This window comes from Vipera berus (genome assembly GCF_964194415.1).
Source record: "Vipera berus genome assembly, chromosome: 2".
Taxonomy (NCBI): Eukaryota; Metazoa; Chordata; class Lepidosauria; order Squamata; family Viperidae; genus Vipera; species Vipera berus.
In genome coordinates this window covers 21,902,610-21,915,767 of record NC_138203.1, presented here as the reverse complement: position 1 = coordinate 21,915,767, position 13,158 = coordinate 21,902,610, and the positions used below count along the sequence as shown (strand labels likewise).

At 40.6% G+C, this 13,158-nt stretch overlaps 1 protein-coding gene across 1 annotated transcript; it reads left to right on the top strand.

Moving 5' to 3' along the window:
* The first annotated feature begins 5,060 nt into the window (after positions 1–5,060).
* Positions 5,061–12,455, top strand: SELENOP (selenoprotein P). Its single transcript, XM_081318379.1, has 5 exons — positions 5,061–5,228; positions 7,353–7,559; positions 8,165–8,377; positions 9,556–9,673; positions 11,307–12,455. The coding sequence occupies exons 2-5, from the start codon at positions 7,366–7,368 to the stop codon at positions 11,616–11,618; spliced, it is 837 nt and encodes a 278-aa protein (XP_081174505.1). The 5' UTR covers positions 5,061–5,228; positions 7,353–7,365; the 3' UTR covers positions 11,619–12,455.
* Positions 12,456–13,158: the final 703 nt, after the last annotated feature.

Sequence of the window (13,158 nt, the reverse complement as noted above, 5' to 3'; positions counted from 1 at the left end):
CAGAGGGAGACAGGAGTGATGAACTACTAAACCAATGTTTCTCAAAATTGGCAGCTTTAAAATGCATGGATTTCAACTCCCAGAATTATCTTTATAATTTTTAACATGGTTTTATTATTGTATATATCGGGCATAATTATTTAATTGTTTTTTAACTTTTGTACTTTGTTTTTTAATATTTATTGCCCTGTACACCGCCCTGAGTCCTTCGGGAGAAGGGCGGTATAAAAATTTAATAAATAAATAAATAAATAAATAAATAAAATTATCCCATTATATTGATTCTCTAATCTCAATTGTTTAGGGGTCTCTAGGTTGTTCACATTATCATCAAATTCAGATCTGATCACCAAAAGGCTACCTACAAAGACTAGAACTTTCAACTATGCTATGGATATGCTTTGACCTAGATGGGATATTTGTGAATGATTGGACAGAAGGTTCCAGTAATGTATCAGCAACACTGGCTGTTTACTGGATTCTGAGCTCAGTTCAAAATGATGCCCTTGTGTGTGTGTGTGTGTGTGTGTGTGTGTGTGTGTGTGTGTGTGTGTATTTAAAACCCTTTAAACCAATCTGCCTGGTCTGGACACTATTTAGATCTACATCGTCTATTAGGGAGTAGCACAGCCATAGAATCCTGCCCTAAATATTCGAATATCTAAAGTGGGCTTGTCTGAGCAACCTGGTCCAATCAGATCAGCACGCGTATGAACGTCTTTGGATGGACAGATAAATGGGGATCCTGGATGGAGATGTTGGGAGCTTTAGTCCAGAACATCTAGAGGCTCCCAAAATGGGGAAACTATATAATAAATATTATAGTCATTAGACGTCCATTTATTTTTGCAATATTTTGTGAAGAGAATGGAAATGGATTGACTGAACCTTGTTAATACATTATTACATTCAGCTTGGTAGATCAGCTCCAAACCCCCATGTTAGAGATCCAGCAATTCATTACAGAACCATCGTAATGATAAAAACTGAGCTCTTTTCTTGACCTGATGAGCTGTTTGAACCTTGTCCTGTTATATGCTTCAAAGTTGCACTTATCAAGTTGCCATAGCTCATGACCTGTCATTATCTAGAACATCCTGGTTAAGGCATATCTTGGAAATAGGATTTATTTGCAATCTTAATAAATGCCAGTTGCTCAGTTTTGCCAAGTGATTTTGGGCCATTCACACTCCCTGAGCCCAACCCTGTGGGCAAAATAGGAGGGGGAAGGAGTATCAGATGCCACATTGAGTTATTTATTAAAAAAAATAAGAAAGGTGGCATTTGGAAAAAAATCTAACCTAATAATTTCCTGATCTATGTTTAAAACTTTTGAAAACACAGCATTAAAAAAACTACTCAGCAAATCTACAGTCTGCTCTTGTGCTATTGAGTTAGGCAAAGATGTGCTAGGTAGGATAAAATGTGGAAGGACTGACTTCCCATCCAGAAAGTTCTGCCCTTTTTTCCATGTCTCTGGAAGCTGGCTGTATTCAGAGACCTCAACCACTCCTTCCTCTTAACAACCAAAGGGGGGGGGGGGAACTAGTCGTTTGAGTCATTCTAGGTCCCTGAACATCTTTAGAGAATGTTAGGAGTGTTGTTACAATATATCAGTTTCCACCTGACTTAAGTGATAATTGCTTCAGAGTAGGCGCAATATTCTTCTGGCAGTTGAAAGGGATCCAGCAAGGTCATCATAACCAACCCTTATACCTTTGCTCAGCAAATACAAAACTGATAAGACTGCAGTGGCTTAGACTGTGTAAATGCCTTTATGGCTGATAGGCTATTATTCCTAGATTACTGTGTTGTGTTTCCGCAACACACTGTGGCAGAAGGTGGTCTATCAGCAATAGCTTAGTGTGCTGTGCAAAGCCAGCCTTGGAAGATAGTTAATGCTTCATTGTCCTAAGAATTCCCCCAAGTGGATTAATTGAATAAACCATTCTTAGCTTAACCACAAATATGTTGATCAAATAATGCCAAATGAACAGATTGAGGCTTATTTTCAGTGCTGAGATTTGTATTGTCACTTATGCTTGAATGCTGGACATAACCTGATACAAGCTATATTTAAACCTCATGCTATGATCCCATAGTGCTCTAAACACAGGTAAAAATCTAGACCAGGGGTGTCAAACTCGCAATGTCACAAGACATGTTGCAATGTATCGCAACTTTTTTTCCATTGCCAGCAATGGGGTGGGTGTGGTTTCACCATGATGCACCTGGACTGTGGGCTGGCAGTTTGACGCCTCTGATCATTCTAGAATATGCATTTGTGCATTCTAAGTTTGGTTATTGTAAACCTTATTTATTTGTATTTGTTGCTCAGTATGTTGTACAAATCCAACTTGTTCAGTTAGTTGTTACTATTATTATGCACACACAGAAAATAGGCTAATTCAGACAGCAGGTTGTGTGCATGTGTTGTGAATGAAGCAGCTACTAAATCACCAAACTGCCAACCATATTTATGTCATGTGTGTTGAGCAAACCCAAAAAATTACACCGAGTATGTCATGGTGTAATGAACCATGATGCGTACCTTGTACAATCCCTGACATTTTTCAACATGCGTTATATCTGTTACTGAGCTACCATCTTGTGTGCTTTATTGGCCATGAACTGCTGATCTGAGTGTCAATATTTGATCACGCCAATCGAGTTGTTCTTACAAAAAGCACATTTGCTGCAATTACATCCATAAAAGTCCCAAAGGTGCTTTTTCAGGAAGCAACTGGACTTTCTTGTTTTTCTTTGAAGATGTGTCACTTCTTATCCAAGAAGCTTCTTCAGCTCTGACCGGATTCTCGAAAAGAATACAAAAGACCAGCTATCTGCAAGGAATATAAATCCTTCCATTCCCCACCATCCGGTCAGAGCTGAAGAAGCTTCTTGGATGAGAAGCAAAATGTCTTCAAAGAAAAACAAGAACGTCCAGTTGCCTCCTGAAAAAGCATCTTTGGGACAACCATGACCTGGATGACTGAGAATCTCCATAGATACATTCACGAAAGCACTTAAGGGGGAGACTCTTTTAAAACGTAAGAGTTATATATTTATTTTTTTCAAAAAAAAGTATAGTTAGGAACTGCCAGCAGTCATTCTGTTTGGAAGGTTAATATTAAACTATCGTGTCAGAACTTTCAACTTTCACTCTAAAAGCAGCTCTGTCTCTATCTCATAACAGTATGCACTACATTTTGAAACATGGTATAATCATGTCTCTCTTTCCACCTTCTCAAGGCTAAATGCCTGCAGATCTTTCAATTTTATCTTCATGGGATGTGGTTTCTTTCCCTTGTTCTTCCTTGTTCTCCTTCTTGGAATATACATATCTAGTGGCGATCACTAGATCCCAGAGCGAGATCCATTTCTCAAGAAGGGACCTGGACAATGCAGCATATAGTGGATTGATTCCCTCCTGAGATTCAAAAATTATACGTTTCTTGATATACCTTAAAACTGCACTTGTCTTTTGTTTTCACCATTACATCACATTGCCTATTCATATTTGCTAGTCACCAGCATACTGTACATTGCAACACAAGCTTCCCCACCTGGTGCCCTCCAGAGATTTTGGATTACAGTATATTCCCATTGGGAAGTTGCTCAACTACGAGAATTGTGGTGCAACACTTCAATTACTAAATTTGGAAAAGCTTCTCTACCAGAAGAGCACTAATGCTACATTAGCATCAGAAATTCATACCTAGAAGCAACTCTCTACTCCTAGTTCTTTGGCCATTGCTGGTCATTATGTCTATATACTGTATACTGCTGAACATGCTAATAGCATATGATTCAAACATCATGCTATCACATTACTGATTTAAACCTTAATCCAAAGTGGTTCTTTGAATTAATTATGGTTACCTGGAATTTATACAACACCAAACCAGCACTTTTATGGCCTAGCATTAATGTATGAGCCCAGCTGCTCTTTTGGATTGGGGGGGGCACATTTGCAATTTTAGAACATACTGTGAGTATTAATGCAAAAAGGGTGGGTTTTGAGGGGAGAGTGTTTCATTTATGAAGTGGCTGTCAGTATAAGGTACCCATTTCCAAAACAACTGCCATATCTATTAAATTTACTGGCCGCCTATCGCTGAGGGGATACTGTAGGCAGCTTATTGCTTCACCCTTTTACAACAAATCATGTCTGAAATACAAACCAAGAGAGGCAGGGAGCTCTCTGGATAGCAAAGGGATGGCTTCAGGGGCCATGGTGCCCCTGGGCACCAGGTTGGGAACTAGGGAGATGATTACAGCTTCACGTCTACCAGTCCTGAGACTCCGTTTCTCCGACGGTGTTGAGCTTTGGGACTTCAGTTCAGGCGGCTTGGACTGTAGCAGAAAATCTGCTTTTGGATACCAAAATTGAGCCTTGGTGGAGCAGTGGGCTAATGCCTCCTTAAGTAACACCAGCTGCCTGCAATTAGTGCAGGTTCGAGTCCCACCAGGCTCAAGGTTGACTCAGCCTTCCATCCTTCCGAGGTAAGTAAAATGAGGACCCAGATTGTTGGGGGCAATTAAGCTGACTTTGTAATAATGCCGCTTGGGGGGAAGGGCGAAAGCCCTAATAAGCAGGCATATACATAGAATGAAGGCTATTGCTAAGCACATTGATGTGTGCTTTAGATTGTAAGCCGCCCTGAGTCTTCGGAGAAGGGCGGGATATATAAATGGGATTAAAAAAAAAGAAAGAAATGTTGGGGTCTCCCTTGAGAGGAATTGTGCAGGGACTAAGACAAAAGTCCCCCCCCCTTCTCGCTGCGGCCAAGCCGAAGTGAAGCCCCCTCGCCTCTGACTTGGACCCTGCGCACTGCAGGGAAGTGGCCAGGCTTGACTTCGCTTTTTTTGGAGGGGGGGGGTCTGCTGCTCTTCCCGGGGTCCCCGCCCTTGACTCGCCCCAGGCCAGGGGTAGGCAACCTCGAGCTCTTTTATGACTCATGGACTTCAACTCCCAGAATTCCTGAGTCAGCATAGCTGACTCAGGAATTCTGGGAGTTGAAGTCCATGAGTCATAAAAGAGCCGAGGTTGCCTACCCCTGGCCCAGGCTTTGGGTTTCTTCGGAGACGTCGCGAGAATCGTCGAACTTTGAACGGGATCCAAATTCGGAGACAAACAACTCGAGGGGTATAAATAGCAGCTAGCGGGACGAGCGCCCTAGAGGCTCAGGAGTGGCGAGGCGTGTTCGGAGTCCCGCAGCGGCGCGGTGAGTTTCTTGTCCGCCCCGGGGAAATGTTCGCCGAAATCGCAGAAGGTGACTTCGAACCGGGCAGGGGGGAAAAGGGGCTTTGAATGCATTAAGAAAGAAAACAAGCCTATTTTCCTCCTCCCTAAGACGCTTGAGATCCACGCGCGCCCGCAAAACACGCGGCGGTTTGGGTTGAACGCACTTTGCGCGGCTGTGTTCACACAGCCCCGCTGCACCGGCGTAGCCTTGGAAGCTTAGTTGGTTCAAGCGATTCAAGCGGGGAGTGGGGGGTATTGGGCGGGGGGTTTCGTTTGAAAAATAGTTAAGCATCCAAGTCTTCAAAAAAAATAATAATTCTCTAGCGAGGTTGCATGTAATACAAATTTAATGCTTTGGGTTGCGAGGCTGCTAATCTTAATTTCACTAAGCAGTACCCCCCGCTGAATTCAGGGTGGCTTGCTCCCTCGTTCATGTATAGAGAGGATTGCAGCCTTTTTTTTCTTTTTGCATGAAGTACGATTACGATTGTGTACAAGCTACGATGACACACACGTGTAATACTGCCGTGCTCCGCTATCAGATGCCGCTCCCAGCTTAGGTGTGCGACCTGTAAGAAAGTGTTTGCTTTATTTTGATCCCATTTATATCCCGCCCTTCTCCGAAGACTCAGGGCGGCTTACAATTTAAGCACAAACCAATGTGCTTAGCAATAGCCTTCATTCTATGTATATGCCTGCTTATTAGGGCTTTCGCCCCCCCCCCCCAGCGGCATTTATACTGTATGTAAATACAACTTTTCATGAACTCATGTTCTGATTAAAATTGCCAGAGGAAAAAAGGGAAATGGAGAATGGCAATTAATTAAATATCGTATTGTGCAGGATTGCGTTGTCACTCAGAGAAAACGTGGTTCACATTGTACTATATGGGAGCCCAAAATTAGGAGTAGTCTTACAGCACCTTTTCAGACAAAAGTTGTTAGTCCGAACTGATGCTACTAGAAACCTGATTTCTGGTAGCTTTGTAGTAGATCATCAGTTTAGAATAATTGAACCCATTACATTCTTTACAATGTACATTCTGTATTTATTTATTTGATTTATATACCGCCCTTCTCCCGAAGGACTCAGGGCGGTGTACAGGGCAATAAAAATAAGATTACAGGATACAAGATTTAAAGTTAAATGATTGTGCCCAATGTAGTAAGTTAGTTAAAAATAATGTTAAAACCCCAAACCCATCAGACCAGGCCGGCTTGTTCGAATAGATAAGTTTTTAGATCACGCCGGAAGGAGCGAAGGTCGGGGGCCATCCGTAGTTCAGCCGGTAAGCGGTTCCAAAGGACTGGTGCGCCCACCCAGAATGCTCTCCCCCTGGGGGTCACCAGTCGACATTCTCTGACTGGTGGTACCCTGAGGAGGCCCTCTCTGTGGGAGCATACAGGACGGAGGGAGGTTGACGCTGGCAGTAGGTGCTCCCGTAGGTAATCCGGGATGTAATGTAAAGTGCAGCTCTGCAGTGATTTCTGAGTAAACTGATTCAAAAATCTTATTTTCATGGCAAAGCTTTCTGTTTCTTAGGTTCTCAGTTTTCATTTGCCCCAAACATGTCACTTTCCTTGAGCCTATTAACCAAGAAACATGAAATTTTACAATAGATTGAAGAAAAAAAACTTTTCATAGGTAAATACATATTCTTCCAATGGTAGACATTGTTGAATATAAAAATTATTTTAGAATAGGAAATGTTTGGTCACTTTGATTCAATTTTTATCCTGCCTTTATTACTTTATAAGTAACTCAAGACAGCAACCATACATAATACTCCTTCCTCATATTTTCCCAACAACAACCCTGTTGAGGTAGGTTGGGCTGAGTTGGCTTTCATGCTTCAGGTGGGACTAGGAAGCACCGTCTCCTGGTTCCTAGACCAGCATTTTAAGCATTACTCTAAATTGGCTTGGCAAATTAATTGCTTACTTGGTGTAGCTTTCATTTGTACCAAATAATTCTAGAGAAGAGATGCCCCATGTTTTCAGAATCTGTTGGTGCTACTATTCTGAAAGAGTCAGGGCAGAGGGCAGGCTGTGTTATACTTTACAGTCTTTAGTTTTCTTCCTTAACTTGTTTCTCTGCTTTGCAGGCAACACCCAGCCATGTGGGCTGGGCTAGGGCTAGCTCTGATCCTCTGTCTCCTCCCAGGAGGAGGAGCAGAGCATCTGGATCTTTGTAAAGAACCTCCAGAATGGAACATTGGGGAAGAAAATCCCATGATGAACTCAAGAGGGTCAGTCACAGTGGTTGCTCTACTCCAGGCTAGCTGATACCTGTGCATTTTGCAGGCTTCCAGGTAAGGACCACTCAAATATGCAATTGCCCATGAATGGATAATCTGTTGGGATCTGTTTCTTAAAGCAAGAGGAGTTTTTATTCAGCTTAGGCTGGGGAGGGAAAAAAAAGTTAAGATGTCTGGCACAATAACTTTTGCTTGATTGCCAAAATCACTGCGTTACAGTTATTTTTGGCCTGAAACTGGCATTCTGGGGGCAATATGCTGACTCTGTAAACGGCTTAGAGAGGGCTGTAAACCACTGTGAAGCTGTATGTAAGTTTAAGTGCTATTGCTATTGCCTTCTTCAATAATAATGTCTTTTCATTTTTGAATTTAATCCCAAAATTGTTTTCTGAAAAATTAGTGACTGCCCACCCTATTGCATTTGACATGTTTCTTAGGAATTGCTCCCAGGCTAACAGGTTGGCTTATTTTGTTTTGGGTCCAGGTGTGAAAGCTGCTGTGACTTTTCAAATTCATTTGTACTGTTTGATTGTATAGTAGTAGGACTCCTAATTCTGTAGTATCAACTTAGATAATCGTAGATAACATGCCCATTCCAAGCAAATTCTGCTTTTCCAAAGGGAATAAAATGAATGCATAAAATGTTATTTACTTATTAGACTTGGAGACCTGCAATTGAAGCTGGCAAATAATGGAATGGTCAATATCTCCTTCATTGTGGTCAATCACCAAGGAAACTCCTCCCAGCTGAAGTACCAACTTCTAAGAGAAAATGTTCCAGAAGACATTCCTGTATACCAACCGAGTGCAACACAACTTGATGTCTGGACTACTTTAAGAGGCAAAAAAGATGATTTCCTGATTTACGACAGGTCTGTTTATAAAACATCAAATGGATTAGAATTTCTTAGATACTCCCTATTTTGAAAGCACATGAAGTTTATTTGGATTAGATGGCATCCCACAGTTTTGCATTAGAGGCTCTGCCTCTATTTGCACAATACATTCAGAGTACATTAAAGTGGTTTTCTCCATTCATTTGACCTGGGTAGGCTCACGTAAGATATGAACCTGGTTGGCTACTTCAATGTGATATGTGCTTGGTTTGGTGATTAAAGCATCAGGCTAGAAACTGGAAGAAACTTGGGCATTAATAATTTGGCTGATCGTGGGCCAATCACTTTCTCTTAGCCTTAGATAGGAGGCAATGGCAAAACCCTTTCAAAAACTTGTCAAAAAAATCTGCAAGGACTTGTCCAGGCAATTTCCAGAGTCAACAAAAACCCCAAACCCACAAATAGTTTATTTTGCCCCAAAGTGGTTTATCTGGATCAATTTATGCTACTTAAATGAATGTGCATATGAGTTCTCACTTTACATTTCCCTTCCTCTGGTTTGCTGCTTTTCCAACTAATGGGACTTTTTGCAGGGAGATGGTTTCTTTCATATGAGCCCTTCCCGTCAGTGGGCTTTATCAGGTCCATGTTAATGAGGTTTATCACTGTTCTGCTTTCAGAAATGTAGGAAAGTTCAGAAGGAGACAAAGAAGTCCTATCCATTAAAAATAGATAGCAGAAGACAAAGGATTAGGATTACTGCAAAAGTGCTACTACAGCAGTGCTAGTGTGACCCCAATCCACAGTTTTCTTATAATATGCGTACAATAGATTTTGGGATCCCAGATACTTTTCACGAGGCAACGGGACTTTCTTGTTTTTCTTTGAAGATGTTTCGCTTCTCATTCAAGAAGCTTTTTCAGCTTCCCCACCATTCAGTTTGAGCTGAAGAAACTTCTTGGATGAGAAGCGAGTACATTAAAGTGTACATTCAAATAAAAACAAAGTCCAATTGCCCCGTGAAAAAGCATCTTTGGGATAACTATGACCTGGATGACTGAGAATCTCCATAGACAATAGATTTTGGGAATCACAGCAAAAGACAAGAAACTCGAGATGCAAAAAAAATCTTTTGTTTTTTTTAGTTTTGTAAAACTCTTCTTCATAAATATAGTGATGCATTGCTATTAAGAACTGGGTCACTTTCTTCCTAGGTGCGGCCGTCTTGTTTATCACCTTGGCTTACCTGTTTCTTTCCTGAGTTTTCCATTTGTAGAGAAAGCTATTCAGATGACCTATTGTGAAGAAATTTGTGGAAATTGCTCATACACAGTATGTATTCATTTTTTTCCCTTTCGCTGTTGTATAGAAGTATCTAGGAAAAGAAAAGCTGATTAAATGAAAATTAAAAAATGTACTGAATCTATGACCGCAATTTGATTTTATTTTTTAGCAATTTCTAAGAATTGTATAACTTCTTAGCAAATAATTCAAATTTTTCAAATGTTTTTATTTCAAAACAAGATAGATTGCTAGCTTTCTTCAAGAAAAAATAAAGATATATAACTAATGGTATCATTAATTATGATTTATTAAGTCACAGTGGCTGAGTCAACAAAGAAAAGACTGAGGGGGAGACATGATAACAGTGTCCCAATACTTGAAGGGCCGTCACAGGAAAGAGAGTGTCAATTTATTCCTGATAGTAACCTGAGGGTAGGAAAAGAAGCGATGGGTAGAAGTTTGTCAGAGGGATATCCAACCTGGAAATTAGGAAGAATTTCCTAAGGGGGAGAAGTATTAAGCAGTGGAACAGTTTGCCTCCTGGAGTTATGGGAGCTCCAATGCTGGAAGTTTTCAAGAAAAGAATGGGCAACCATTTATCTGAGATGGTATGAAGACTCCTGCTTTGAGTATAAGATAGGAACCCAGATAAGGTATATCTATACAGATTTCATTCTTCCTGTGGTATCCTTCATCTGGGAGGCATTTACTCTCCAGTTGTTTAATTTAGAAAAAAACATTCCCATAAATGCAGACCTGTGAGTATTTCCCGACTGCAAAATGATTGGATTGCCACTGAACAACTAACTTGCCATTAAACCCATGTATAAGATCCAGATCTTTGTAATTAAGTTGTATTCTATACCTTGTCTTTTAATTCCTTGAGAAGGAAGCAAAGTAATCAAGTAAATAACCAACATCAAATGAAACTAGGACTCTCTCACAGCTTTTGTATGGTCAGAGAATTATAATAATTATAATTTTCTAAAGTAAGAATCTCATGCTGATCTACGCATAAGGCACTTTAGAAATGACTTGGACAAGAATAGTCATGAGAGAAGCTGACCACTTTGTGATGAGTGTGTGTCAGGACCCACCTCAATCCACATCTTAGGAAATAAGAACTCTTGGATGCAAGTTTAGTCCAAAAGGAAAATGTTTACTAGGATGGAATCGATTGTGGCAATACAAGACGGAATCTAACAAAGTTACATTTCAATCCTATATAAAGCATTCCCATTTCAGCCCCTCACCTCATTCATTTGGTCAGGCTCTCATCATTTGCTTAGGTGTCAGGTCCTTCCATGGGAAAGGGAACTCTCCTTGGTTTTATGGTTATTGCTTTTCTTTTTAGTTGTAAATGAAGATGCAATCCAGATCTGTCTCTCCCCCTCCCTCCCCCAGTTCAAATGTTCCCTGTTGTTTGAAGATCGCCTAAAGTCTATCCTCTCCCCCCCCCTTCAGAGAGATGGCAGAATCCCCAGAATAAGCACATTGTTCTACCTATACATTTATGAAATGTGATATAAATGGATTCTGACAGTGTGATTTTAAGCAGAAATACTAGGTTTACTTACATTATTTTTTTTAAACTGATTATATTTTTCTGCTTATGTTTTGTGTTGACATACTGTATGAGAAGAAGTTGAAATTCTGACCATGTTGTCTGAACTTTTTTCAGACATCTGAAATTGAAGAAATATGTAAAAGAATTGGGGGGAATCCAGAAGAAAAGCAAATTGAGGCAGCTTCTGCCTCACAGTTGTCTCCCAGTGAGCATCCCCATCATCATCATCATCCTCATCATGGACATCATCCTCATCATCATGGACATCATCCTCATCACCATCCTCAGGGACATCATCACAGAGGGGATCAACATTTGACAGCAATAAACAACCAGCCTAACCACAGAGTCTTGGGCCAGGAACCTACAGACGCTGCTTTTGTAGCAGCAGCTGTAGAAGTTCCTTTGCAAGGAAACAGGCTCTGACAAAAGGGGAGTGGCATCTGCAAGCGCCAGTTAAGCTGAAACTGGCAGCACTTGACAGGGCCTGTCTCCAGTAGTTGATGCTGACACTGCCGACACTTGTTGTTTGAAGAACAGCAAAGCACAGCTTCCTGACATTGTCGTGGAGAGCTCCCATCTTCCTGAAGGTGACAAGGGCAGCTGTTGGCAGACAATGTGGCTGAGTCTTGACAGTGACGTCTGCCAACAGCTGCTTGACTGTTACCAGCAGCAAGAAGGGGTGAAACCTGACAGTGAGCTGGACTGGACAGCTGAGCTTGAGGAACAGTCTAAACACCTATGGAAGATTGCAGACTTTGGAATGCATTCCATAATAATTTGAAATTGGTCCTACTATTTCTGCCAAAGTCGTTGGAAACCCTTGCTATAGGTGGCCAAAGGGCATTAAAGCAGAGGGATGCATTTCAGCAGTAATCTTCCTGGCACACATACCATTATGTGAATTATTCGGGAGGGGGAAAAAAAACTACACCTGCCAGTTAAGCAAGAGTTCTTGCATTTCAGCTGTATTTGTACAGTTGTAGTTATGTGCTCTGATTTTACTGATTCAGAACACAATCCTTGTCATCTGATTTTGCCTTAAACAGGAAGAACAAAACTTTCCCATAATGGTATAGAGTTGTTTCTCAGTGCCAGTTCCAAGTGTCTGTGGTGTTAGCTTGTCTTTTTGATTTCCTCTTCTACCATTCTGTTTGCATTCATGAAAACAGGAGCCAAAACTATGACCTAGGGGCTTTTGTTGGATACAGAGCAAATCAGAACAGGAGAGGATAAGAAAAGATTTGCTAACTATGTTTTTTTTTTTTTAAAAAAATCCCATTTATATTGCACCCTTCTTCGAAGACTCAGGGCGGCTTACAATCTAAGCACAAATCAATGTGCTTAGCAATAGCCTTCATTCTATGTATATGCCTGCTTATTAGGGCTTTCGCCCCCCGCCCCCCCAGCGGCATTATTACAAAGTCAGCTTATTGCCCCCAACAATCTGGGTCCTCGTTTTACAATTATAAGTTAAGACCAAGTGAATAGAAATATTACACTCTAAAGCCATTTAAGATAATTGTATAGAATTCTGTGCATAATATTCCGGCCAGATATTTTCATCAAGAAGTCTGCAGAATTCACTAGTCTTAACATCAGATTTAATGTTATAAATTGTAAGTCCTATAACAAGACCTATTAGAATCAATTTCTCCGTTTCTGAAACTTTACTCACAGTTCGTTTGAAATTTGGGATAACGGTCTTTAAAAACATGAAGTGAGAGATGGGATGGGATGAAACAAATACTAGTTTCAATTTCATAAATATCTGGTAATAAAATTTAAGATCTACACTTAACCATATTTTCTGCTAACCAGTGATTTGGACAATCTTGTATATGAGGCATGTTTATATAACATCTATTTTTATGTAGCAAAATAATATCTGTTGTTTCTGAAATTTCTAAAATTAACTGAATTTTTGCAAGTTCTAGAGCGAAAAGAAAATGTTCAATAGAGGGAA